The sequence below is a fragment of the Typopeltis vanoorti genome, chromosome 16, assembly GCF_054136105.1.
Source record: "Typopeltis vanoorti isolate ZY-2024b chromosome 16, IOZ_Tvanoo_1.0, whole genome shotgun sequence".
NCBI classification, from domain to species: Eukaryota; Metazoa; Arthropoda; class Arachnida; order Uropygi; family Thelyphonidae; genus Typopeltis; species Typopeltis vanoorti.
In genome coordinates this window covers 88,781,852-88,809,086 of record NC_143564.1, presented here as the reverse complement: position 1 = coordinate 88,809,086, position 27,235 = coordinate 88,781,852, and the positions used below count along the sequence as shown (strand labels likewise).

The following is a 27,235-nucleotide window of genomic DNA, read 5'->3' as shown; positions in this document are numbered from 1 at the left end:
TATATTTGGTTGCGTTGGTCACTATATCACACCAGACCGTACTTGTCAACAGTACTCCTCCCCCTGTTCTATCTTCTCTATCCTCCCTGAAAACACTGTGCCCATCACATTCAATTCCAGTGACCACATCTTCTGCTGACAGCCAAGTTTCACTAATGCCTACAACTTTTGGTGAGATTGCACTGAATAATGCCAAAAATTCTTCTCTCTTATTTCGAATGCTTCTTGCATTGGTATACAAAAATTGCAGATTCCCTCTAGTTCTTGTACCAGCTTTAGAACTGATATACAAGTCACCAATTTCAGTAGTCCCATGCTGATTTTTATCCCCTCTCTTCTGCAATTTATTCTGCGAATAAGGATCAATAAATATACAATCACTGCTAAAGTTTCTCTCTTACACTAACCTTTTCAATATTAGTTTCCCTTTCCCTGCCCAATTACTTCAACTTATTCTCAAAAAACAGTAACTTCTTCAATCGCTTATGTCCTTCCATGTTCAGATGCAGCCCATCTCTAGCATACAACTGTCTTTTTCCTTCAAACACACTCCAGACATCAACAAATTCCAGACCTCTTTTTTTTGCACATTCTTGCAATCATATCATTCATTATAATCACTCGTCTATTTAACTCATAATTGTCAAAACGAGGCAGCACACACACGCGCTATCCTCCCATTGACACTGTTCCTCTTCACAATATCTAACAATGTTCTTAAATCTTTTGCTACCTGATTTATACCACCACTCAGGTCAGTTGTACCCACCATAACTATCATCTTTTCTGCATCATGCCCTCTCTTTATTGCTAAAGCCACTCTTTATTTTTCATTTATTGTCCCACCAGCCAAGCATTCCTCAGGCATACTGCTCTCCATACCCTTAATCATAGAATCACCATATATCTTACCACTCTTAATCTCATTCAAGTCCACACAAGCGTCACTCACAGACTCATTTTCTACGCTATTCAGCATGACTCTCCCAGTTTCATTACACAATGCTCTTTTATTTACTCCCCCCCCCCCCCCAACTCTCACGACATCTCGTTTCTTCTAGATCTCTCATGTTTTTATTTTGTTGACTTCCAATCACTCCCATACTATTTATTACTTCATCATTCACCAAAGACTCACCCATATGTAATCCTGTTCTAGTTACTTCAGCTAAAGTAATCTCTATAGTCCTAATTTCTCTGTTTAACACATTAAACACAGTTTTAATTTCCAGTATCTCCTTACTGAGCACTTCCAATTCCTCATGAAGAAGATGAAGGTCATTTTTCATTTTCATGAACTCCAGCCGAAGTTCTTCTGCTACGGTCCGATGTCAGCTTCCATTCCTAAACGCTCCAGCTTATCCTTACACTTCTCACATACGTCAACATTTTCGTTCTTTTCATTTAGCCAGACCGACCACAGATCCTTCACATTCTTCGCCGCATACATATAACAGTTTCTGCAATGCATCCATTGCAAAAAATCTAACGCTCAGCCAGACTTTCGTGTGGAAGTAGAAATCCTGCATGCCGCTGACATACATTTCTTGTTGGACGCAATGTTTACACGTTGAAATAGTGAAACAAACAGCAGCGAAAACACAATATATACAACACAGTTTTCAAACAATAACACCACTGAAGGACACTTGTATCTAACCGATGCACAACTGCAGCACAATTTGAGACGAAAAGCCACACTATACTTAAATTTAAAAACACGTTTTCTAGCCTAACTAAACACAACCGTCACATTCACCAAGGACACTAGGGCTACCCAATGTTCAATGACTTGCTGCAGCTGTTTTTATATGACCTTCATATTATGTGAATGACAGAAGATTGTAATTATCCACACCGAGGGTATTACTTACATTTGAAGGAAACTGTTTGGTAATCGAGTTAACCTTGGTTACAAAAAGCTGAACAAATCTCCAAGCAACATTCTATGCTTTTTTTCCATATCAAAGAAAATCGATATAAGTGCATTTTAAGAAGGCATCTCTGATGGATGCTTCTAACTGGACTAGAGGATCAGTTGTTGAATGATGTTTACAGAAGCCAGACTGAGTTCTAAAAAAGTGGTTTCTTTCCAGAAATCATAAAATACAAGAATTAACCATTTTTCCCAGAATCTTGCATAAGCATCTGGCTGGAGCGATTGATCAATAGTTTACTGGTGATTTTGAATCCTTCTCTGGCTTATGAAATGCAACAACAATAATAATAATAGCATTTTGCCAGATATCTGGAAATGTGCTCACACAGAAAAGTCTGTTCTAAAGGTTCAGCAGTTGATTCATAGATGATGACAGATTTTTAGAGATTTCATATTGTATATTATCTGGTCCAATAGCAGGTTAAGTGATATTTAAGTAAACTAGCTTGAATTTCTTCTTTTGTGAATGGCTTGTTGCATTCTTCGATACGATATGAAGAAAACAGAATTTGTTGTTTTTCTCCTTTCATTTTTGACTTTTTTTTGGGGGGGGGGGTGAAAAGATACTAATATTTTAGCAAAAATCTCCCCAAGTGTGTCAGCAACTGTGCATTCATTATGTTCTGTGATGGAGAGCTGGTGGGTGGTGTATCTGCCTTTCATGTTCCATATTTTGTTCCAGACTTCTTTACTATTGGTGGCTCTTGTTGTGGAAGATATGTATTGGATCCAGGATTCTTTCTGGCTATGACAATGGATGTGTCTTGTTTGAACTTGGGCATATTTGATAGAAATTTGGCTTGTTGTTTTGGGGTATCTGTAAGGCATATCTCAACTTTGTAGTTTTCGGTATTGAGACCACATATTAATATAAAGAGTTTATTAAAAGTAAACAATTAAAAAACCTGACAGTTTCGTGTGTTGTAAGACTTATCATCAGGGGTAATGGTACATAAAAGTTTTACACAACAAAAGCTTATTGATAATTAATTACACATATTAGATGTTTTTAATAACTTCACAACTGTTAAATAATTGAGAAACCAGAATACAAATGATATCTTCGTTACTGTATGCATGCTAGAACAAGCCACACAAATGCTTAGGATCCCTACACAGTGCAATAAAAATCAAGGCTTGATTTTACATCAGGTGTCGTCTGTCCTCATCAAAAATTTAACTGCCACGGACCTAGGATATAGCACACATGAAGCACAGAACGTGATAACAACTAGCAATGTTCCAACACGCATACAGTAACGAATATATCATTTGTATTCTGGTTTCTCAATTATTTAACAGTTGTGAAGTTATTAAAAACATCTAATATGTGTAATTAATTGTCAATAAACTTTTGTTGTGTAAAACTTTTATGTACCATTACCCCTGATGATGTAAGTCTTACGATGCGCGAAACTTGTTGGGTTTTTTAATTGTTTATTTTTAATAAACTCTTTATAATATGTGGTCTTTTAATACCGAAAACTACCTACAGAACTGCTTAATCAAAGAAACCTACTTTTATACCTTAACTTTCTTTTAAGCTTTTCTGACTGCTGTGCAGTCATCATTCTACCACAACTTATGGAAATGTGGAAACTGACAGGATATTTTAGAAGTTGCAGTTGTAGCAATTGATCAGCTCCTATCGTTGATAGAAGAGGAGCCAATCATTGCACAATTGAACTCTGCTAACGAGGAAAAGTGGGCCAGTCAAGCTTGCTCAAGTTTCCACCATGATATCCATAATGTAATATCTGGTTGCCCATGTAGAAAAGTCAATATCATGGGGAAATGATAACTTCCAAATAAGCACTCTTCTGACTTTACACCCAACAGGAGGGAGTCTCACAAGGTTCAGTTTTGTATCACGCTTTCTGCAATCAAGGTTAACTTGATAACCAAACAGCTGTAAGTAATGCTCTCTATGTGGATGACTATCATCTTCTGTTATCCAAGTGATATGAGAGTTACAGAAAGACAGTCGCAACAAGCCATTGATCATCTTTCGATGTGGGCACTTGCAAATGGGTTCAGATTTTCACTGCAGAAGACAGTTTGCATGCATTTTTATTGTAGACGTAGCCTTCATCTTTTTCTCACTATTCAAGTTTCCACTTGAACAGGGAAGATGAGAAGAGAGTTAAGTCGATGGCAGTGAATGTTCATGTGGGTATGTCATATGATAACCTTCCATGTATAATCCTATCAAATACCTTGGCAAAATCTGGAAGTACCAAGATATATGTATTCATCTTATCGAACTCTATAGTCACTACTGTAAAATGTGAGCAAACTGCTATAACAAGACTCATCTGTAACAAAGCAAAGCATTCCTCTTGAAGAGAATTGAATGTGTAGTTTTACTAGCCTATAATCAGTAGCCGGAATTATCTTTCCCTCCTTTCACTTTTTCTTAACATGAGCAAAGTTGCTAGGAACTTTGCTCATGTTAAGAATAAAGTTGACAAACCAAGTCAAAGATATTACTATTTTTTTTTTTTAATTTAAAAAAATTTTTTTTTACATTCCTTCAGTATGCTTACTGATATCCTATCAAATTCTATTATGATTTAACCAATCTCTTGCAAAAACTTTAATATCTCCAACTCATCTATCTTTTCACCTAGTTCAACTTCAGCACAGCTAATGATCTGTCTATAGATACACCATACTAAGGTGATTGCTCAAAATGCAGTTATTTCTCAAACATCTGATACTTTCCTACAACCTATATTCACTATTGTTATTCTTCCAATGTCATTCCCCCCACTTTTACTTGCCAAATACATGTAGTTATATGGCTAACTGCATTTTATAACCTGATTTTGCCTTATTCAATATGGCTTTCACTATTCTAACCCGCTTTTTATACTGTTCTTGGAATTGGTCATCATCTTTCTCTTGATAATGAATACGCAACTTTTTTTCTTTCTTTTTTTCCCCCCGCACGTTCTTTCTTTCTACCCACCCCCCTTCTTTTAATGCAACTCGTTTCATGGGTATATCAATTTAAATTCCATACAATTTATCCTCCTGACTCAATATATGCAATCAGCTATAGCTTTGTTCAATATCACACGACCACTTCCGTGCCAAGGCAATGTTTTAAGTGTTTTCTCGATCTGTCATAATAACCTGCCTTATCATTCTATATATATAGGGTGTCCAAAATTCACGCAAGATTTAAATTTAGCGCCATTTGTATGGTAAAGTGTTGCCAACGAGAAAAAAAAGACAGTGTGACAGCTGACAGTTCAGGGTTATTAAAAATAATGAAGGTTTGGCAGCTACAGTTCGCAATTTTCGTACAAAATATGGTTGGAATAGTGATTTAACTTCATCAACTGTGAAAAGATTAATTAAAAAATTCAAGGAAACTGGATCAATTAGTGATCTTATACACTCTGGCCGTCCTTCAACAAGTCGTTCAACAGAAAACATCGAAGCAGTTCATGAGAGCATTGCTGAGAGTCCAGGAACATCAATTCGGCACCGTGGTCTTGAATTGGGCATTTCAAGAAGCTCTCTACAGCGTATTCTCACAAAAGATTTGCATCTTTATGCTTACAAAGTTCAACTGACTCAAGAACTGAAGCCTACTGACCACACACAGCGAAGAGAGTTCGTTGAATGGATTATGGAACAACAAGTGGATGCTTATTTTTCGAACAAAATCATCTTTAGCAATTAGGCTCATTTTCATCTTGATGGCTTCGTTAATCGATAAAATTGTTGCATTTGGGGTTCAGAAAAATCCACGAGTGATTGTTGAGAAACAAATGCATCCATAACGTGTCACTGTTTGGTGCGGATTTTGGGTTGCGGGCATCATCGGTCCATTCTTCTTTGAAAATGCAGCTGGTAAGGCAATAACAGTTAATGGTGCTCGGTATCACGACATGATAATCCAGTTTTTTGTGCCTAAATTGCAAGATATGGATGTGGATGACATGTGGTTTCAACAAGACGGTGTCACATGCCATACAGCCCGAGAAACAATTCAATTACTGCATGAGTCATTTCCTGATCGTGTAATTTCCCGTTTTGGTGATCAGAATTGGCCGCCCAGATCATGTGACTTAACGCCATTGGACTTTTTTCTTTGGGGTTTTTTGAAGTCTAAGGTTTATGCCAACAAGCCCACGACCACCCACACCGTGAAGGAGGAAACTGAGCGCTGTCAACGAAATTCAGCCACATTTATGCAAAACGGTCATGGAAAATTTCTACAAAAGAGTGCGTATGTGCCAGCAAAACCGTGGAGGCCATTTACCCGATATGCTATTCCATGCATAACCCTATACTGTATACTTTATGAATCAATAAGAAATTACAATTTTTAATTAAAAACCTGTGTTTTCTATCAAAATTACTTCTTGTGTGAATTTTGGGACACCCTGTATGTATATATATATCTTTATTACAAAGCTAACACATGATTATCCACCTTTCAAGTTAAAACTGCATGATTATTCTACAGCTGGAGGGCAAAATAGCTACCATATTCGTATGTAAATTCTAACATGCTATTACAAGATTTAATATTTTGTGAGTTATCCAAAGATAACTCACCACCTATCATGTCCTACACAAGATAGGAAGTGAGTTATCTTGCATGTTTTCTTCTTCCTGCAGTCTCTGTTTCTATGTTTGAAATCACCCATAATGCTAATCATACTTTTATCCGTAAGGTATATCTTGTCTATGCAGTACAGAGACCTATTTAAAGGATCTGGCTTATGATAAGCATCCAACTATGTATTTTGTCATGTTAACTTCTATGTTGCAACAAACAGACTCAAACCTATTGTCTGTATTACTCGTATTACCACACCATTTGAGAGCTGTACTCTAGTTAGATTTAATCCCTCTGCAATTATAAACAACACTCATCCACCACTTCAATTTTTCCTATACTTCCCAAATAGGGAATTTATTACTTTCTTTTCTTGTAGAAATAACCTCTTCTCTTAGCCAGGTCTCTCTCTGAGTCCAATTTTTAATTCTGTATTCCATCCATGTGATTGTAACATAATGCAGAACTCGAGAGCAGAGGGAATGGGGGAGGAACCACTGATGGTGAGTGAGTGAATGAGCAGGAAGTATATGAGGAATTGAATAAACTTGATGTCAACAAGGTCATGGCACTTGATGGTATATCACCACATTTCTTGAGAGAATGTTTCAAGGAGCTAACAGCTGTAACATACATTTTTAACATGAGTTTTAGCTTAGCCCAGGGTTATTATTCCAAAATTATTCCACTTCGTAAGGGGGGGGGGAATGATAAGATTAACGCTTCAAATTATAGGTCAATATGCTTGTCTAGAGGTGTCGGAGAAGTGAGGACAAGAATTCAGAACTGGGTGGAGAGAAGTAGAATTATTCTATTTAATGGACAGCATGGTTTGCTAAAGAAAGATAATGTTTCAGCAATCTGCTTACTTATTATAACAAGGTGATGAATACATTGGATAAGGGGGGGGGATACATATACAGTAGTATCTTTAGATTTTGCAAAGGATTCAACAGATTGCCACATGACAAATTAGTTAAACTGGAACAAATGGGATTGGATAGTAGATTAGTGCACTGGATTGGAGATTGGCTGTCTGATAGGTCAGCAGTTTGTGTATTGGGGGGGGGGGGGTGATACCTCAGAAGAGGAAAGTCACTAGTAGCATGCCCCAGGAGTCTGGGGATGCTACTAGTGCTTACTAGAAACAGTGCAGTAATAACATTTGTCTTGTTCTAAAATATCAGAGGAATATCAATATCTGAGGGGAGGAGGATAAGTGTGAGAAACCTGAAATGTAAAATGCCAGCTGGAGTTGATGACATTGGATCTGAAATAACATTAATAGTGCAGTGGCTACACCGCAAAACTATAATCAGCAATAAAAATGCATAAAAATATTAAAACGGCAGGAAAATGACATTGTCTTTAATGTTGCTACTAACAATGCATTCAATGACATTGTCAGTAGCAAAACATACAGATCAGGTAAGACACTTTGGCTGTTTATGATACACAGCCTTGTGTCTAGATGGCAAATTAAATATGGAAATAGATAACAGAATGAGTAATTCTGATACAGTGGGAAGCCAGTTCAATACATTAATAAGGAAAAAGAGTTCAGCCAAAATAACAAACTAACAGTATATGAGACTGCTCAAACCAATATTGGAATATGGACTGGAGAATTAAATCAAACACCAGCTGCAACAGATGATTCACAGAACATTATTATTATTATTATTTGACATCTCCAGGGAGTTCAAAGACTCATCGAGCAAGAGTGTGCCAACAGCATTGAACGATTGATTCCCTTCCAGCTAATAACTGTGCTCAAACTTGCTTAACTTTTTTCATGAGCCATTAGTAGCAGAGGCTCTACCAATCGACCAACCTTTGCTAATTATTTTGCCATCAATTACAGAACCACATTAAAACTAAGAATTTCAAAAAACAGTTTTGTACTATCAATACTTAATGTGTTATCTGAGATAGTTCATTTACAAATTGAATGGGAGATGAAAAATTAGCAAAGTTGAAGCAAAAATGGTAAGAATATGACTGATCATAGGAAGACCAAAATCTTAAATTTGTTAAGATTGTCATAATATTTGGTACACCTATTAAGATTGCATACCAGAAAAGGATCAAGGTCTTAAAACAGTTTGAAAACAAATACATTCTGCTTAAGTAATATCTTACCTGATCTGTATACCAATAATAATTTTTTGGGTCAATACCTTCTTTCTTATAACCTTCTAGCAATTCATCCAGGTTCCAAATCCTCATTGACCCACCTACGATTTCTCCTACACCAGGCATTAGTACATCCACCTATATTACAAAAATCATTGATAAACAAACACATTCCTTTAAGCATTACAAAAACAAAAAACAAAAAACGTATAATTATTATTATTATTTGCGACACCTCCAAGGAGTCTGAAGACTCATCGCGGGAGGACACCCACTATACAACTGTCTCCATTACTAACCTCTACTACCAATCATCTCCATCAATGCCATCTACCGCCCACCACAACTAGTATTTTTTGTCTGTAAACTGTGTGTGTTCTGAATGGCCGATTTGTCTGTATGCGGGATGAAAAACCCAAGTTTCCGGGAGAAAATAACCCTGCTACTTCGGTATGAGATCGGCTAACACACCTTCGAATGAAAAAGTCCACATAAAGATTCCTCCCACCACGACGAGAATCGAACTTAGGCCTATTCCAATCGAAGGGCACAATGTACCGTCGTTCTTCCATTTGCGCTATGGAGGCGTTAAACTGCTTATAATGATGAACTTATCCTGAACTCTCTTAAATTAAAGGTAGAAATGACAGAAAGGTAGAAATATATTTCACTCATTTTTAAGTACCATATTTTGAGATTAAAATTTTACAATATTTTAGGTTCTCATTAAGTAGAGTAACCACCCTATCCATGGGGGATACGTTCTGTTCCAAGACACCCCACAGATACCTGAAACTGCAGATAGTACTGAACGCTATATATACTATGTTTTTATTCCTATACATACATACCTATGATAAAGTTTAATTTATAAATTAGGCACAGTAAGAGATTAACAACAATAACTAATAATAAAATAGAACAATTATAACAACATACTATAATAAAAGTTATCTGAATGTGAACGGAATCTTAGCAACCTCAGTATACACTTATTATTTATTTATTATTTTAAGAAGTCGAGAACTTTCACTTTACACTTAAAAGCACTTCATGGCTCCTCATTGGCATATCCGAATTGCCAACATCACTACTCTTGTGCTTTCGGACCATTATTAAATAAAATAAGGGTTACTTGAACACAAGCACTGCAATACCACAACAGTCGATCTGATAATTGAGAACTACTCAGAACGGCATTCAATTTAAGACTTATGAATTGTCTATTACTAAAAGAAAGAACCATATGGCTTCATTTCAATGATGTAAAATTACATCAGCAAGTGGATATTAGATCCAACATTATTTCAAACGAATGTTTGGAGAAATTATGAAAGTTTCATAAGTTGACCTCAGAGTTTACAGGAATACAATCGAGTTGCCTTAGATACTTAAGTCAAGTAGTGCAAGCTAAGGCAACTCGGGGATGCCAAGAATTGTATTATCATAAGCTCTCATAGTCAACTTACGAAACTTCATAGTTTCTACAAACATTTGGCTTCGAAATATTGTTGGACTAATATCCACTTTGCTGATGTGATTATAAATTGTTTATTTCTGGAATTTTCCATTTAATATTTTCGGAAATGGGTTGACTGCAAATAGTGAATCCGCAGAAAAGAGGGAACTATGGTATGCAATGTTCATGAGATTTTGTTACTTACAAAATGATCTGCTCTTCAATGACATGCACACAGGTAGATTTTTAGGATCCCGATGCTAAATACTAGAAGACAGTGATCAAACCATCACAAATTCATGGAAGTAAAACAGTTTGGGTTATTGCAAAATCTACAACTGTTACTGTAGCTTATAAAGTATACCATAATGGAATCATGGAATCATTATATATATATATATATATATATATATATATACACATACACACACATACATATAAAACACAATTACATCAACAGGATTTGTTAAGACAATGCATCTGACTTACATAACTCAGCTAAATTAATCATAGGTGATTAATGAATATATCGATGTAAAACTTCTCCATAAATATTTCCTTGACTCAATATGGAAGTAGAGGCCTGTTCTTTATTAAAAATATAACACAAATTTTGGCATAGTCTCTCCCTTGATTAACACACACTAGTTATATCTTTACTATTATATACTATTTTACTTGTTACAAAAGTTTTTTTTTTTTCCTTCCTAGGTTTCAGTGCAACTGATTGTCTTACAAACTAGTTATATATACCTAAACAGCAACACTTTCTGTAAAGATAGTAAAAGATTATTTGATTAGCATCAACTTCTTTCCCAATTCAGATCCCCTTACTTAGAATTTGCTAATACACAAGAATTCCTTTCATTTGTAACGATATCCTTTGCAATAGGATTCAGCTAATTATACATAAAGCAAATAGTTCCATTCTCCCTTCAGAGGGAAATAATCATTTACCAAAGATCAGACAATTTTGATTATAAGTGGCACACTTAATATTTTGCACTGCACAAAAACATGCCTTCAATATTATCTCAATTCTGTTTTTATTGCTGTTATCCATCATCTGGATAAGCCAAATATTCCATTCTTGTCAGCAAAAATGGATGATATATTTGCTACACTGGGTCACTTCAGTAACTTTGTTAATAGCAGTGAAGTGTTTCCCAGAGTAGTTTTTCTAAACTTTCTAAACTAAACTGGAGGGCTCATGATAGTACAGCACTGGGAAGAAGCACTTCATTCATTACCAAAAGAGTGGCTACTTCATGTAGAACATGTTGCCTCACATTGCGATGCAAAGACAGAGCAGCTGTGGCAGCAGTATTCAAATGAGTGAGATTATTCCTTCATTTATCATGGAACAAGAACATGAAAAACAGAAAATGATCACATATTTTTGCTCAGGATTTGGCTATCAACTGATGTGAAGATGGAGACTATTACATCATCTCACCAATAACACATGTATGGCATGCAGATTGTCTAAAATAATCATTTCAGACAATCTCAGCATTTCAATTTTTATAGTCAACCTCAAGCTGCTCCAAAATTTTGAGGCATTTATTTGAACAGACTATGTAGAGGCTTTTATCACTGATCTTTCCATCTTGTCACTGGTCTTCCTCTCTCTCTCTCTCTCTCTCCATTTGGTCTATATGTATCCATCTCTTTTGGTAGCCAATATCTTTCCATCCTAAATAGATGTTCTTTCCATTTCTCTCTATATTCCTTGATCTTTTCATTTATGCCATAAATATCTAGAACTTTTCTGATATCTTCACTGGACAATGAAGGTCATCTTCATTGTCCAATTTTGGGCATTCTTTAATTGTTCTTAAAATTCTGATCCCTGCAGCTTGTATTTTACTTTCATCTTTATTTTTAACCACCAATGTTTCTGAACCATATAACAGAGTGGTCATTACCTTTGTAAAATTTTAGTTGTTTCTCATCTTGTTTTTTTTTATTCAGTGTCCTTTTAATTGTTCCATAGATTTTCTGAAATTTTTTTACTTTTCATCTATATCTTTATCCTTTAGATATGTTATTATATGCAGCCCAAATAATTAAACTATTCATTTATTCTATTATTTAATTTTCTATAACTATTTTTGATCTAACATGATCCCAACCTTTAAATGCCATTTTTTTCTTTTGTGAGATTTTTTTTAATTGTATTGTTGGTTTATTTCATATACAGGGTGTTTGGGATAAATTTGACAGTTTCGTAAGGAAAAAGAAAATCTTCTTTGTATCTATTAAATTTAATGAATTGACAAAAAAACATTACAGGCAGAGTTAATTACAATACTATCAACAAGATTTACTCAAAATAACCACCATTAGCATCGATCACAGCTTCAATTCTGCTTCGGAACCTCGAACAAGCTGATGCTACAGTCTCCCTGGGAAGGGCCGCAAAAACTGTTTTAATTTTATCCATTAACTGGGCTTTTGTATTACTGGAAGTGCGATTGGTGTCTTTTTCAACTGCGCCCCATACAAAATAATCCATGGGGTTAAGGTCTGGGGAGTTTGGAGGCCAAACATTTGGACTGGTGAAGTCGTAGAAATTTTCAGACAACCATTTTTGACTTTTCCCAGAGGTGTGGTAAGGGGCCGAATCCTGCTGCCATACATACGGCCTACCATTGGCTACCCTTGTTATCCAGGGCTTGACTACAGTTAGCAACTCCACGAACAAAGCCCGAATTCCAATGCCAGGGTTCTTCAACACCTGTTCCTGCAGATTTGCGAGGAATTCTGCTGTACGAACGCAATCAGATCGTCTGCTAGGGATCTTTCTTCTTGCTACATCCTCGTAGTCACCATTGCAAGTCTCTAGTTCATGCCTGATTGTTTTTACTGTATTCAGGGAGCATTGGGCAGCAGTCGTAATATCCTTATTTTGATGGCGGGCACGAATCATCATGATACAAGTTATTCTCTTCCATGATTCAGGTGGGTTCCAGCTATCCATCCTTTCTGACATCTTGTATATGAATGAAGAAGGGTCCAAACTTAAATGAAGAGAAGTGTGTGTTAATACATGTAACTTACGGAAAAATATAATTAATTATAAATATGTCAAATTTATTCCGAACACCCTGTAATTCGTAAACTAATTTTTGAAGGTCATCTTCATTGTCTTGTAATATACTGTATTTGCTGGCGTATAAGACGCACTTTTTTTCATTGTAAATAGGTCTGAAAAACAGGGTGCGTCTTATATGCCGATATTCAGTTTTTTTTATTACTTTCATTTCTGGAAATTTTCTCTGCCCCGAGCTATGCGATTTCTTTCTTGCTTCCTTGTGGAGTGTGAGAGCATTCCAGTTATGGATAGATAAAATTTGGTCTAGGCACCCTGGCAGATTTGTTGAAGAAGCCTGCCCTGCTAGTAGTATGAGATCAGTTTCATTCTCACAGAATAGAAGATGTTAAAAATAAACTCAAGGAATTGAAAACTCAGTTAGCTGTAATTCCAGGAGGTCTAACTATTCAGCTTCAACCTTTAGATGTCTGTATTAATAAACCATTTAAAGGATTTATGAAGAAGTAGAACAGCTGGATGCAGTCTTCAGATTCCATTAGGAAGAAGCCTAGCATTTTGCAAGTTTGTTAAAGGGTCAAAGCTTTATGGGATGCTATGAAAACTGAGACAATGGTTAAATCATTAAAGAACTGTGGCATTAGTAATGCACTGGATAGTACAGAGGACAATTTGTTGTGTGAGAACTCAGATTCTGATTTAGAAGAAGTTTCAAGTGTCTCTTCATTTAGCTCTGGAGATGAATTTCTGGGTTTTAATGAAGATGATTAAAAGTTGGGCACTCTTTCCTAGTTAGATTAGGTATTTGTTGAAAGTAGACCTACTTATTACTTTATATTTGAAATACTGTAAATTCATTATAATATTCAGTGATAAAGTTTTTTTCCTAAAAAATTTGTGCAAAAAAGGGGGTGCATCTTATATGCCGGCAAATACGGTAATCTGATCATCTGCATACAAATATTGAAAACAGTTCTTCTGGTTAACTGGATACCTTGTTTTACTGTTGTTTTCCATATTTTAATAATCTGATCAACACACACACACGCACATTGAGTAGAGTTGGAGATAAGCTACATCCCTATCTGACACCCTGATTTCTTTCAATCTGTTCTGTTAATTTATTAACAAATGGTAACTGTATTTTTGTATCTTTATATAAACTTCATATAGCTTGTACCAATTGTATGGATATCCTTGTTTTAACATTATATTCAATTCAATAGTTTTTCTGTGTCTTTTATCAAAAGATTTTTCATAATCTATAAAGGCCATATGAATCTCTCAATTAAATTCTCATCTTTTTTTCAATAATTTGTTTTAGCATAAATATTGTCTATACATGATCTTCCATGTCTGAAACCATTTTGTTCTTCTGAGAGTAGATTGTTTGCAATATTTTTAAGTCTTTTATTCCAGATTTTAACGCAAATTTTGTAACCTGTATTTAATAAACTTATTCTTTTGTAATTTCCACAATAATCTCTGTTTCCTTTCTTAAATATAGATATAACCTTAGTTTTAACCAATCTGATGAAACCTCACATTTCCTCCAATAATTAATTTTAAGAATTTGTGATGTAAATATTCTCTGCCATATTTCCAAAGTATTTATGCCATCTACTCCAGATGATTTTCTATTTTTCGATACCTTTCTTGCTTCTTTTAGTGCTTCCAATAACATTGAAAGCACTAAAAGTAAATTCCATTTACAAATTTACTTCTTTGTAAATTCCATTTACAAAGAAGCTTAACCACAATGATAGATATCCAACATTCTACTTTCTTTCTTTCTACCATGAACCTACAGCCATATCTAATTCTAGTACTCCCAAAACTAGAGCTAATAGAGTTATTTGTTAGATATTAGTTCTACTCAGTATGCTTCCCCATTATCACACTTTCCCTGAAACCACACTTCTAAAAGTGTGATGTTATTTAAGAATAATTCCTCAGATATTAAAATGCTTTTAGCTAAAAACTCAAGCAAAATTATAAACACCAGAAACCCGATGTTTGCGCATTCTCAGATGCAAATAGGAAGAACATTGCTGTAATAATTTTTTTTAATATATTTGTTTTTCTAATTATTCAAAAAGTGGTTTACTACAAACAGTAAATAAACACTTAAATTTCATACACTATATTTAGTTAATCATGAATATCTTGCAGATCTTGTTCCTCTGCCATTCCAACTATATTTATTTATATTCTTTTTTTTTTAAAAAGTTCTGGTTATTTTAAAATTACTGAAAGTACAGAAGTCTAATGGTTCTTGGCCATTATTATTCATGCAGATTTCACCATATACTAATCTATATACTAATGCCAGAAGTATCAGGAACAAGAGGGAGGGGTTTATGGCATTGGTTAGTGCAACCTTGCCAAAAGTTACAGGCATTAGTGAGCCTTGGCTAACAGCAGATGTAGTTATAGGGATGGAATGTGAAGGGTTTAGTATTTTCAGGGAAGACAGAAAAAATAGGATGGGGGCAGGAGGAGTACTGCTGATGATAGCAAATGAAATGCAGCCAAAAAGAATAGGAGAGAGGTGGGAGAGTAACAGTTCATTTGAAGCAATCTGGTGTGAGATTAAGGCCAGTAAGACAAAATATACAGTTGGTTGTTGCTATAGACCAGGAAGTTCTACAGATGATCTGGAAGACATGCATCGGCAAATTAGTACAACGAGTACAGGTGAAGTGATTATTATAATGGGGGACTTCAACTATAGTTATATAGACTTCTTGTAATCTCTGAAGATGGTAATGTAATACTGCCAAAATATAGGAAGGTATTGATTAAAGTTTTTAATTAATATTCTAGTATACATTGTCATTTCCTGAAAAAATTATAAGCCACGTATAACCAATGTATAAGTTTATCTACAAGAATTATGATCATCCACAGAGAATCCATCGCATGCAAGGCTGGTCACTATGGCAAGTTAAAGCTGAAGATTTCAAGACAACTATATCGATTAGAGTTTTGTAATCCCCAACTATGCAAAACTAAAACACCGTTACCGAAGGCTCTCTGCATATACCGATGCACTAGCTTTGCTCTTCTACGTGAACAGATTGCTGCCATTTGCATTCTCTTAACCGACACCAATGAGGATATCCGTGAGCTAGAGGAAAAGTTTGCCGTTACGCTAAACGTCCACCTTTGGACGACTCTTTCCGTCTCAAATCTTTAATAAAATAATTTAAAAGAATATGATGTTGGCACATTGAAAAATTCTTTTCTGAAGCATTTGAGACGGAAAGGATTGTCCAAAGGTTGACATTTAACGTCATCAACTACCTCTCAACACTGTAATAAAACAGCCATCCTTTACCCTTAAGCAATCAGTGCACCAGCCCGTGGCCACAACTTCACCATAGCACTGTAAAAGATCCTGCAGAAGAAATTATGATACAAATAGAACAAGGTATCTGCAACATGCCCAACCATGTTGCTAACAATATCAGACTGGATGTAGTCAGTGTTCTTACACAATCCAAACCATAGAAAAGCAACCTGTCAAAAGAAGAATTCAAAGCTCTGCAAGAAACGAAAAACAACAGTAAAATAATAATTACTAAAGCAGATAAGGGAAATGCCACTGTGGTTCTAAACCAAACAGACTGCACAGGTAAGCTTGCCTCTTTACTTTTAGATTGGTCTACCTACCTCTCTATAGAATATAATCCCACCAGCTCCCAAATCAGAACACTCCATAGGCTCCTTAAGAAGGTTACCTCTTGACCAGTGGAAGTGACTAACAGGCTAAAGCCTTTTAACTCTAGAACCCTTCCCCTCCCAAATATAGGGACTATCAAAAATGCATAAACCGAATGTACAATTACATCCCGCTATGGATGGTACCGATTCAACCACACACAAATTAGGCAAAGTACTCACACAATATACTGGAAACACACCTTCACACATAACAAAACTCAGCCCACTTTAAAGCCAGTATAGAAAACCTCTCACTCCAACACACTGATATAATGGTCAGTTTTGATGTCTCCTCCTTATTCACTAATGTACCACTCAAAGATACCTTAGACCTCATCCAAGCCACATTTCTTCCTGATATCTCAACCCTATTTCAGTTCACCATGAACTCAGGCTATTTCATTTGGCAAGGAAAATTCTACAAACAGATAGAGGAGACAGCCAAGGTTTCTCCACTCTCTCCACCCCTGGCCAACTTCTTTATGGAGACCTTTGAAGAAAAAGCCTTAAACTCTGCCCCACATGACCTAGATACACTCCACAATCTCTTAACACACTTAAACAATCAACAACCCAGGATCCAGTTTACCATGAAAAAGGAAAACAACAACAGTCTCCCTTACCTAGACACTCTGATTAGATGCTGCCAGCCTGATGTATTTCTTTGTTTACAGAAAACCTACACATACAGGTAGATACATTAACTCCCCTCGAAACAATATGGGATTATAAAAACTCATTATAAAAGGACAAAATTAATAATCAGTTCGGATAACAATGCCCTAACTACTGAACTTAACCATATCCTTAAACACCTTCTTAGCCAATAGCTACAACCCACAAAAAATCCAAAAAATATTAAAACCAGTTAGACACAACCTCCACTCACCCACTGTAACACAGATTACTCTAAATCTATCGTTGTTCCTTATAACTTGGGTACATCTGAAAAACTAACAAAAATCCTAAGAAAATATGACCTCACAACTAGTTACAAACCACATAAGAAATTGGCATATGTTAACTGCTAAACCAAAGACCAGCCATTCCTTTAGCCCTACCCAGAGTATACCAGGTCCCTTGCAGTTGCAACTCTCCTACTATGGCCAAACAGACAGGACAGCCAATATCAGGATATCCGAACACAAGGACTATCCGATTTCACCAATACAGCCATTCAGGACTTGGAATGGAAAGAGAGCAAAATAATTCCTTTGCATAAGGGAAATTCTAAGACTGCAGTAGCAAATTATAGACCAATCAGTATCTCAGGCATGGTGGTAAAAGTATTAGAAAAATTGGTAAAAAAAAAAAGCACTGAAGAATGGGTAGGTAAAAATATGACATTGTATAAGGGTCAACATGGCTTTGTGAAGGGGTGGCCATGCCTTAGGAATTTACTAACTTTTTTATAATAGGTAACAGCTGAGTTGGATAAAGGAAACAGCTACATGATGATTTGGTTGGATTTTGTAAAGGCATTTGACAGAATACCACATGAAATTCATGAAACCTGAAAGAAAATATTCAGTTGTTTGCTGATGATGCAAAATTAGATAGAGTAACAGTTAACCAAGGTGATGTGGAGAGCTTGCAGGACAATATAAATAGGCTGTCAGTATGGGCAAAAGATAATGGGTATCAATTTAATGTCGAGAAATGTAAAGTTATGCATTTCTGGATAAATAGATTAAAAGCAGTGTATCACATTGATGGCACTGTACTCTAGGAAATAGATGAAGCTAGAGATTTAGGAGTGGTGGTAAACAGAGAGTTAAAGTTTAGAAGACATAAGATTGCTATGGTAGCCCATAAGATTACTTTACTACTGAAGAACACATTAGCAAGTAGAGATAAGGAAGTTATTCCTCTTTACAAGGCCTTGATACTCCAACATCTGGATTACTGTGCTCAAGTCTGGTCTACTGGGTTTCTTGGGGATGAGGAAGCAGTGAAGAGGATTCAGAGGCGATGACATGCAGAATGTCTCCTAGGAGAATAGACTGAAGATGTGGATTGCAGGAGTTGATTGATAGAAGAAAAAGAGGAGATATAATAGAAACATTTAAGTTGCTTAAAGGGTTGTTATAGTATAGATGCAGAGGAAATGTTTTAGCACTTGGCTACAGGGACCAGAACGGGGGGGAATCATTCCTGAAGTTGAATAAAGGTGTGGTATGAAAGTGAGGAGAAGATTTTTTGCTTGGAGAGTTGTGAATGAGTGGAAATGGTTGCCAGGGTCAGTTGAGTGCTTTGTTCTCTTTAATGGGTTCAAGGAGAGGTATGATAGATTGTCCTGCTTCCTCAGCTATGGTATTGGAACAGTTTACATGATTGCCACAGAAGTCTACCACACAATGTGCACGTGAGACAGGAGTTAGAAGTGCAAGCATACGGAGCATTCTTAAAGCAGTTAAATGGCAAGTTTACATCCCAAGATTATTACATGCAATGAATGAAGACTATTCTGATCGAGGAATGCAGTATTGTGAGTGGTTTCAACACATGGTAGATGAGGATAACAAATTTGTGAGGAAGACGATTTGGTCTGATGAAGCACAATTTAAGCTTAATGAAACAGTGAATCGGCATAATTGGGTTTACTGGGCTCCAGAAAATCCAGGCATTCATGTGGACAAGGCAGTCAATTTATCGGAGATGAATTTATCGGCAGTTATGCACATCCATTTTACCTGCCATTCATGCACTTTATGGGAATGATCAATTTCTCTTTCAACAAGATGACGCACCATTACAATACCACCGAGACGTGAGAGCTTACCTCGAGAGCTTAATATCCTTGGACTTCTACCGATGGGGGGACTCTAAAGGATGTAGTGTATCGTAGAAAAACAGCTACATTGGTGGTCCTTCAGAATGAAATTAAAATTGCATGTGTTGCATGTGCAGCAATCCCACTGGACACTTTGACTAACATTGCCCAAGCAGTAGTTCGACATAATAAGTGTCTGGACTCATGGTAACCACTTTGAGCACCTCGTGTAATTGTAGAAGTCAAAGGTAACTAACTTGTATTCATCCTTTGATGTCTGTATAAATATAGTATTACAATTTTTATACAGGTTTTTCTTTTGCTGAAGTGTGTATGTATACATTTTTTTTGGCAGACATTCTATATAGTACATTAGCATTAGTACAATGGGTGGACTAAGGGCTACATAATTCAGAAACCTGCTTAAGTTATCATGTACACACACAGAACTTTTACAAGCCATGTCATGACTCAAATAAGCAGGATGCTTTGATGCTGAGCAATAAAATTCAACAATCACTTAAAGGCATTCACCAACTTCATGCCATAGCAGAATTCAAACCCACAGGCATGCTTGATTGGAGAGACAATATATATACTATCTACTTGTCTAATAAGGCTTACATTATTATTATTATTATTATTATCTGAGACCTGCAAGGAGTCAAGGATTCATCAAGGGAGGCTATAACTCACCCAAACCAGCTATCATACCTTCCTTTAAATTCATTCACACTAGATATACTCACTAATCCTAAGAGCAAATTATTCCACTTACTCACTGCTCTCTTAGGGAAAAACATAGCTCTTATCCCTTTCTTGACTGTGAACAAAATTAACTTTCATGTTCTCCCCCCCCACATTCTATATAACAAAAAATTTCGTCACTTGATATCCTATAACACCCATTCAAAAGTTTATAGACCTGTATCACATCACTCCTGTTTCTCCTGTTAACCAGATTCTGCAATCCACATATTCGCAATCTGTCCTCATAATCTAAATCCCCTAATCTGGATATAATCATTGTAACTCTTCTTTGCACTCTTTCCACAGCAGCTTCTTTATCCCCTTGGAACCCAAGAGGCCAAATCTGTGCACATTAATTCAGGTGTGGTCTTATCAAAGCCTTATAAAGAGGCAAATGACTTCCTTATCCTTACATGTCAAGGTTCACTCTTCAACATTGTAATTATCCTCCAAGTTGTATTTGCAAATCTTGCTATGTGACCTTTGAACTTCAAATTCCTATCCACCAATAAGCCGAGATCCCTTGCCTCTTCAGTTTCTTGTAGCTAACCCCCCCCCCCCCACTAATATAATATGCTGCTGGAACTCTAATCATGCCAAAGTGCATAACTTTACACTCTTCACATCATTGGAAAACAATTGATGTTAGATCCTGCCTGATGTCATTAATGTATAGATTAAACAATAATGGCCCAAGGACTGAACCCTGAGGTACACCACCAGTCACCTTAAATCTGGCAGATTCACACCTTCCATATACCATTTTTTGATATCTGCCTGTCAACCATCCCCTGTTCCAAGTCGAGAGTTTATATTCTAATCTCATATTCTCCAGTTTATGCAACAGCCTTATGAAAGGCTGTTGCATAAACTGGATGTAGGCCAAGTGGATCCTATCAAATACCTTAGAAAAATCCAACATTATCATAGTGTACCCATTCCTTTTATCCAACTCAGCTGTAACATTATTATAAAATATGAACAAAATGCTAAAACATGACCTTCCTTTAGTAAACTCATGCTGTTCCTTGCATAGTATAGCATGTTTGTCTACCCATTTCTGTATGCAAGTACATTTATCTTATTTCAGAACAAAAATAGCGTGTACATCACATTCTATGAAAATGGTATGTGATATTGACATTTTATGAAATGCTGACGGGAGATACACTATCCACTTGGCCAAACAGGTTTGTATTTACTTTATTTCAGAACAAAAATAGTATATACATCACATAACATAAATACAGTATGTGATATCGGCATTCTGTGAAATAATAAAGATTTCCCAAAAGAAGGAAGAAACAAAATATTAATGGTTACCACTCATACTATGTTTCTTCACAGAAGGAAGCTTCTGTTGGGAAATTTTTATTATTTCAATAAGTAATCCAGAGAGAAACACATTTAGACACAGTATGTAATTCCAGCTAAAATTAGCAAGCAAATATTCTGTACTGAAATTACCAGTACATCAGAATACAAAGCAGCAAATACAACAATCTGTTAACCTCTGGATTTTACCCTTGTGCAACAAGGGTAAAATCCAGGGTGAAAACAAATGCTGAGATCTATTATCCACTGAATGTGATGAAGGTTGTAGCCATTTGTTTCCATTAATGTTTTTGACAGTGAAAACTTTACAGCATTATTCATAATTACAGTGCTTTGCTAATTAAGGATTTGACAACCCTGGCTCGCTCTCTAGGAGGCATGATGCACAGAACTCTGAGTTGTATATCTGCCAATGAAGGCAGGTTTCCAATAGACACTGATCATGTAACTACACAAGTAATGTAAACAGTTCAGTGAATATTGCTTAATCAATCAGTTATATAAATGAATAAAATTAAAAGTGTCATTTTTCTTTTTAAGTATCCAAATAAAATTTGCAACTGAATTTAGAGCAGACACGACATTAATATACTCTCCTCAATTAGGAACATCATGGTTTGCCATTTCTGAATTGGTATAATGGAATGGAGGTAGAAATATTTCTTAAGTTAAAGACAAACATCGGCAATTCTCCCAGTTCAAATGTCTGCTGACTTAATAAAGTCTGTGTTGCATTAGTGCTAATAAACACCATCAAGAATAAAGAAATAAATGCCTTTAATTTTATTTTATTTTCTAAGTTAATTTCCATCTGAAAAAGTGTCTTAGAAGATAGAAATATAAGATCTGATAATGTTGGGGTCTTGACATATAACAGATTGATTTGAAGGAAAATTGTAGATAGGAAGTTAGTAATGATGTAAAGTTTTCATGCAGTACATGTCAGGAATTTGATAATGATGATCGGACCTATAACAGCGGTATGCTGTATCTGCCTCCCTCCTGCTGCAAATCTTTCTCAAGATGACCTTAATGTCATATTGTAGTTACCATTCCCTTTACTTTTAATGGGAGATTTAAATGGACATACCATTCTGTAGAGTAGCACCCAAACAAACATCAAAGGAAGAGTTGTTAGCATATGCTTAGCAACAACAATCTCTCCCTCTTAAACACAGGAAACAACACCTTCCATATGCCTACCTGAACATTCACTGTCATCAACTTAACTATCTGCTCACCCTCCCATTTCCCACTGTTTAAGTGAGAAACTGATGACAGCCTATTTGGAAGTGATAATTTTCCAGTGACATTCACTTTTTTAGAAGGGCAACCATGTACTACATTGCAGAAATCGCGATTGGAAACTGGGCATACCGACCAGTCCACCTTTTCCTTATTAATAGTTTTTAATTCTGCAATAGTCATGTCGAAATTGCTTGGTATCTTTAACATCTGCAATAGTCAGTTCATCGTCTGTCAGTGATATAATGAAGCATGTAATGGAATGTACTATAGCAGCAGCCTCAACAGTATTTTCAAAACATTTAGTCAATTTTCAAATTTCCCTAAACCATGATGGAATGATGATTGCACAGCAGCCAGAGAACCCTAGAAGAAAGCTTGGGGTATTTTCAGCAGATACCCTACAACAACAAACCTAATTGCTTTCAAACAAGCTTGAGCCTAAGCTCAAGCTTGGTTAAAAACAAAATTCTTGGTGCATTTGGAACATCACCTGTTCTTTGTCAAAGCAATGAACATCTAACTATCTCTTATTTCGATGTTAGCAGGCTATCTATAAAGTATGTAGTCAAAATCCTTACTAGACTACCTCATTGATGGAAGTTTTTTCACTTGGCTATGCTACCAATTATATTGGTTTAATCCTTTATCCAAGTGTAAGCAAACAAAGTTTGCGCCTGAAGTATTTTCAGGACTGGGATAAAGGTGGTGTAAGTTCTGATCACTTGCCTTAGTATCCCATAATGCAAAGTGCATCTCCTTGCGGACATGTATAATGCTATGCATTAAGGGAAGGGTCACTACCCAGACCGGTTTTGACCTTTTATTGAGGTCTCGTCAGTGGAAGCCAGACCCAGAGGTGGTGATACTAAGGTGGAAGTAATGCAGAAGTCATATCACCATATACCAGTTGCCAAAAGGTGTCACACCTTATTAAAATTCTCTGGATTAGAGATAAATTGATGGAAGTTTTTTCACTTGGCTATGCTACAATTATATATTTGGTTTAATCCTTTATCCAATTGTAAGCAAACAAAGTTGCCCTTTGGCAACTCGTATAGGTAAATATGACTTCTCCATTACTTCCACCTTAGTATCACCACCTCTGGGTCTGGCTCCCACTGACAACACCTCAATAAAGGTCAAAACCGGTCATTAAGCAGCGGAAAAATTTAACTTTGCTAAATTTTTGCAATTGATTTTCTAGTTTTTTTTCTCAATGTTTAGTAATATTTAAAATATAATGTACTAAATAGAATGTTACTGTAAAAGTGCATATATGATGAGCTGTAAGTAGGGATTATGCCAGATCAGCAATGACGAAATACCAACAATAGGTCGCAAGGTCAACCGATGTTGACTGAACAGGCAGCAACGAAGTCATTGCTAAAGGCTAATCCAGAAAACACTTCATATAGAGAACAAAGAGCAAGATTTTGCATAAAAGGAGATTGTGGCTCTTGGCTCAAGGATTTTTCCTTCTCCCATCATTGAGGCTCTTCTCCCGTCACTGGTTTTCTACTCGTCGAGTGCTGTTGGATCTTTGTCTCCAGATCGCAGCAGGCTGTTTCCCTCATCGATGGCTTTCGAGTCTTAGTCTCCAGATAGAGAGCAATTACCAAGCCACACAGTAACTATGGCAGATTCTATATGTTGAAATTTCCAACGGAGGAAAGATCTACAAGAGACTGCCTGTGAAGTCCAAGAAACAAGAAAGTTAACCAGAAAGAAGATGCTAAGAACCTGATGAAGTATGCTGTAATTTGTTTGGACTCTTTATTCATGGTAAAATTGTAAGTAGGCGATGTTTTTGTAATTAGTAAGAATGTGTATCTCGGAATCATGAATGTGCTTATAAGAAATTGTGTGTTATCAGGTGGTAACTAAGTCACAAGTTTTGTGGGAAGATTATTTACTGACTTGTTTATTCTAATAACGAATGTGTACTTAGTTATAATATAGGAGACAGTGCTATTGAGAAATTGTGTGTATCTAGGCTATTATTAAGTCACAGGCTGTAAGGGAAGGATTTCGCTAACTTGTTTATGCAGTGAGCGAGTATGTACATGGTTTATGTCTAATGAGTTAATCCAGTAATTGTGTGCATTGTGAGTTTTATTATATAAATTGCATTCCCCTGTTTGTAAAGTTGAGTGAGATAATTGCACAATATCTCATGTGTAATGTACTTCTTGTCTAGTTTAAAATAAATATTTTTGTTTAGTAACTACCTAGCCTGTTCTTTGGCTAATGCACTATCTCCAAAAAAATGCAGACATAATAAGGTACGAATACTCATGACTTGCATACAGAGAATTTGGATATAGTTAGTGATTAATTCATGTTTTTCCTCACCTTAACTTTCAAGCAATAATTACTCAGTCAGATGGCACAGTCGAAAATAAAATAAATTTTTGATTGATTTATATAAGCGTGGGGGACTGCATACATTAAATCAGTGTTTCGCAACGTGGGGGCGAATTTTGAATATTTTGTGGCGAAATTAGAAAATGATGTTGCATTCATCACTTCCTCACTGATATACTCAAAACAATCACCACTGTCGGCAAGAGGGGGGACATCAAAATCTTTGAGGCGCTGAGGTGGGGAATGATCCAAAAAACATTGGGAAATACTGCATTAAATAAACTTAGAACACAAAATTTGGTTAATATCGGGGGGGAGGGCAGAAATTGATTACAGGAGGATTAACCTCAAGAAGTTTATGTTATTAAAGCATTTGATTGTCTTAACTTAGTGAAGATGAGCAAAGTAAAGTAAAGTTAAGAAATATTAAGTTAAGACAAATAAATAAAGTAAATAATTAAATAAAAATTTAACATATCTACTATGAAATCTTCTGTTTTTATCCTTTGGATCTCTTTTTCATTCTTCCACCTTTGAATGGTTGGTAGCAAGCAGGATATTCTCTCTCTTGCTGTGGATGTACTTAAGTGATTTATCTATGCATTCTGTCACAAAATGCTCCTTACTGTCATATTGGGTACAGATGGTAGAGCAATGGCAGGCAGTTTGTTCATATTTCTCTCATGTGAAACATCTTAAAGGATTTGCGATAAGTTTTACAGGACAGTTCAAATAACTATAATGTAAGATAGTTATGTTCCACTGTTGAATGACTATTACAGTAGATATCTTGGATGTTTTCTGTTTCTTATTCTTGGTGCCAACTATTTTACAGGATAGTTCAAATAATTATAAGTTTATATTTGTAACTCTTATTCAGTTGCATTTTTTGGGGGCTTAAAAAAATATTATTGCTTGTTGAGACAAAATTATTATCCTTCTGTACATGGATTCCTCTTATGGCTATCACTTCTTGATCCTTCAATTCAGACAAAGTTTCCCCTTCCTAAGAGATTGAGGATCTACTCTAATATCGCTTTCCTTAATTAGTTAAAAGGTTTTAGGATGCGACAAGCATTGGTACTTTTCATTGACTTCTGGTATACAGACTGCATTTATTAACAAGAATCAGTTTTATCATAATAATTATAAAACCCGACAAGTTTCACAAGTTGTTAGACTTACATAATCAGGTTTACAGGACTTGTATTTAACTAATGCAAAAGAAAGAATAATTACATGATCGATTTTTTTGCAAACTTCAGTAGTCAAATATATAAATAGCAGAGTGAAAAAAAACCATTGGATTAAACAATGTGTACAGCACCACTAATGGAACTGGGCTTGAGCAATTCTGTGGGCAGTGCAGGGGTGTGTGGAAGTTGTTATAGTATTTATAGAAAGACTGTGCATACATGAATGAAGAAGTTTCAAGAATAAGTTATGCAATTCAAATTATTAAAAATTAGAAATTAAGCTGTATATTATGGAGATTTCCGAGTCTTGGGTGAACAATGACATTCACAATATCAAAGTGCATAATGTTGTCAGAACAGGCCAACTATGTAAAAGAGGAGGGATGACTTTTTATTGATTATTAGGAAAATTCAGACTGGTGATATACTGAATTCCTATTTAGAACAGGAATAGGAGACAATGAGGATCACAATATGCATGGCATCTGTACAGTGAGGGGCAAGAGTGTATTACCATAGTGAAGGAAGAAATTACATTATGTGCCAGTTACTAAGAGAAGGGAGAAAAAAAGTATTATTGATGGAGATTTTAATATGGGAGATATTGACAGGAAGAATGAAAGACCTGATAATACAACCAGTAATGACTTCTACTGAAGCATCTTTGTGAGAGTT

General features: G+C 35.8%; 1 protein-coding gene across 1 annotated transcript in view; it reads right to left on the bottom strand.

Annotated features, from left to right (window-relative positions):
* AsnRS (asparagine--tRNA ligase) overlaps nt 1-27,235 on the bottom strand; it is a 285,820-nt gene that overhangs the window by 37,157 nt on the left and 221,428 nt on the right. Inside the window, exon 15 of the mRNA XM_090406589.1 lies at nt 8,661-8,792. Coding sequence (XP_090262715.1) covers nt 8,661-8,792 — 132 coding nt within the window. The remainder of the gene's footprint in view (nt 1-8,660; nt 8,793-27,235) is intronic.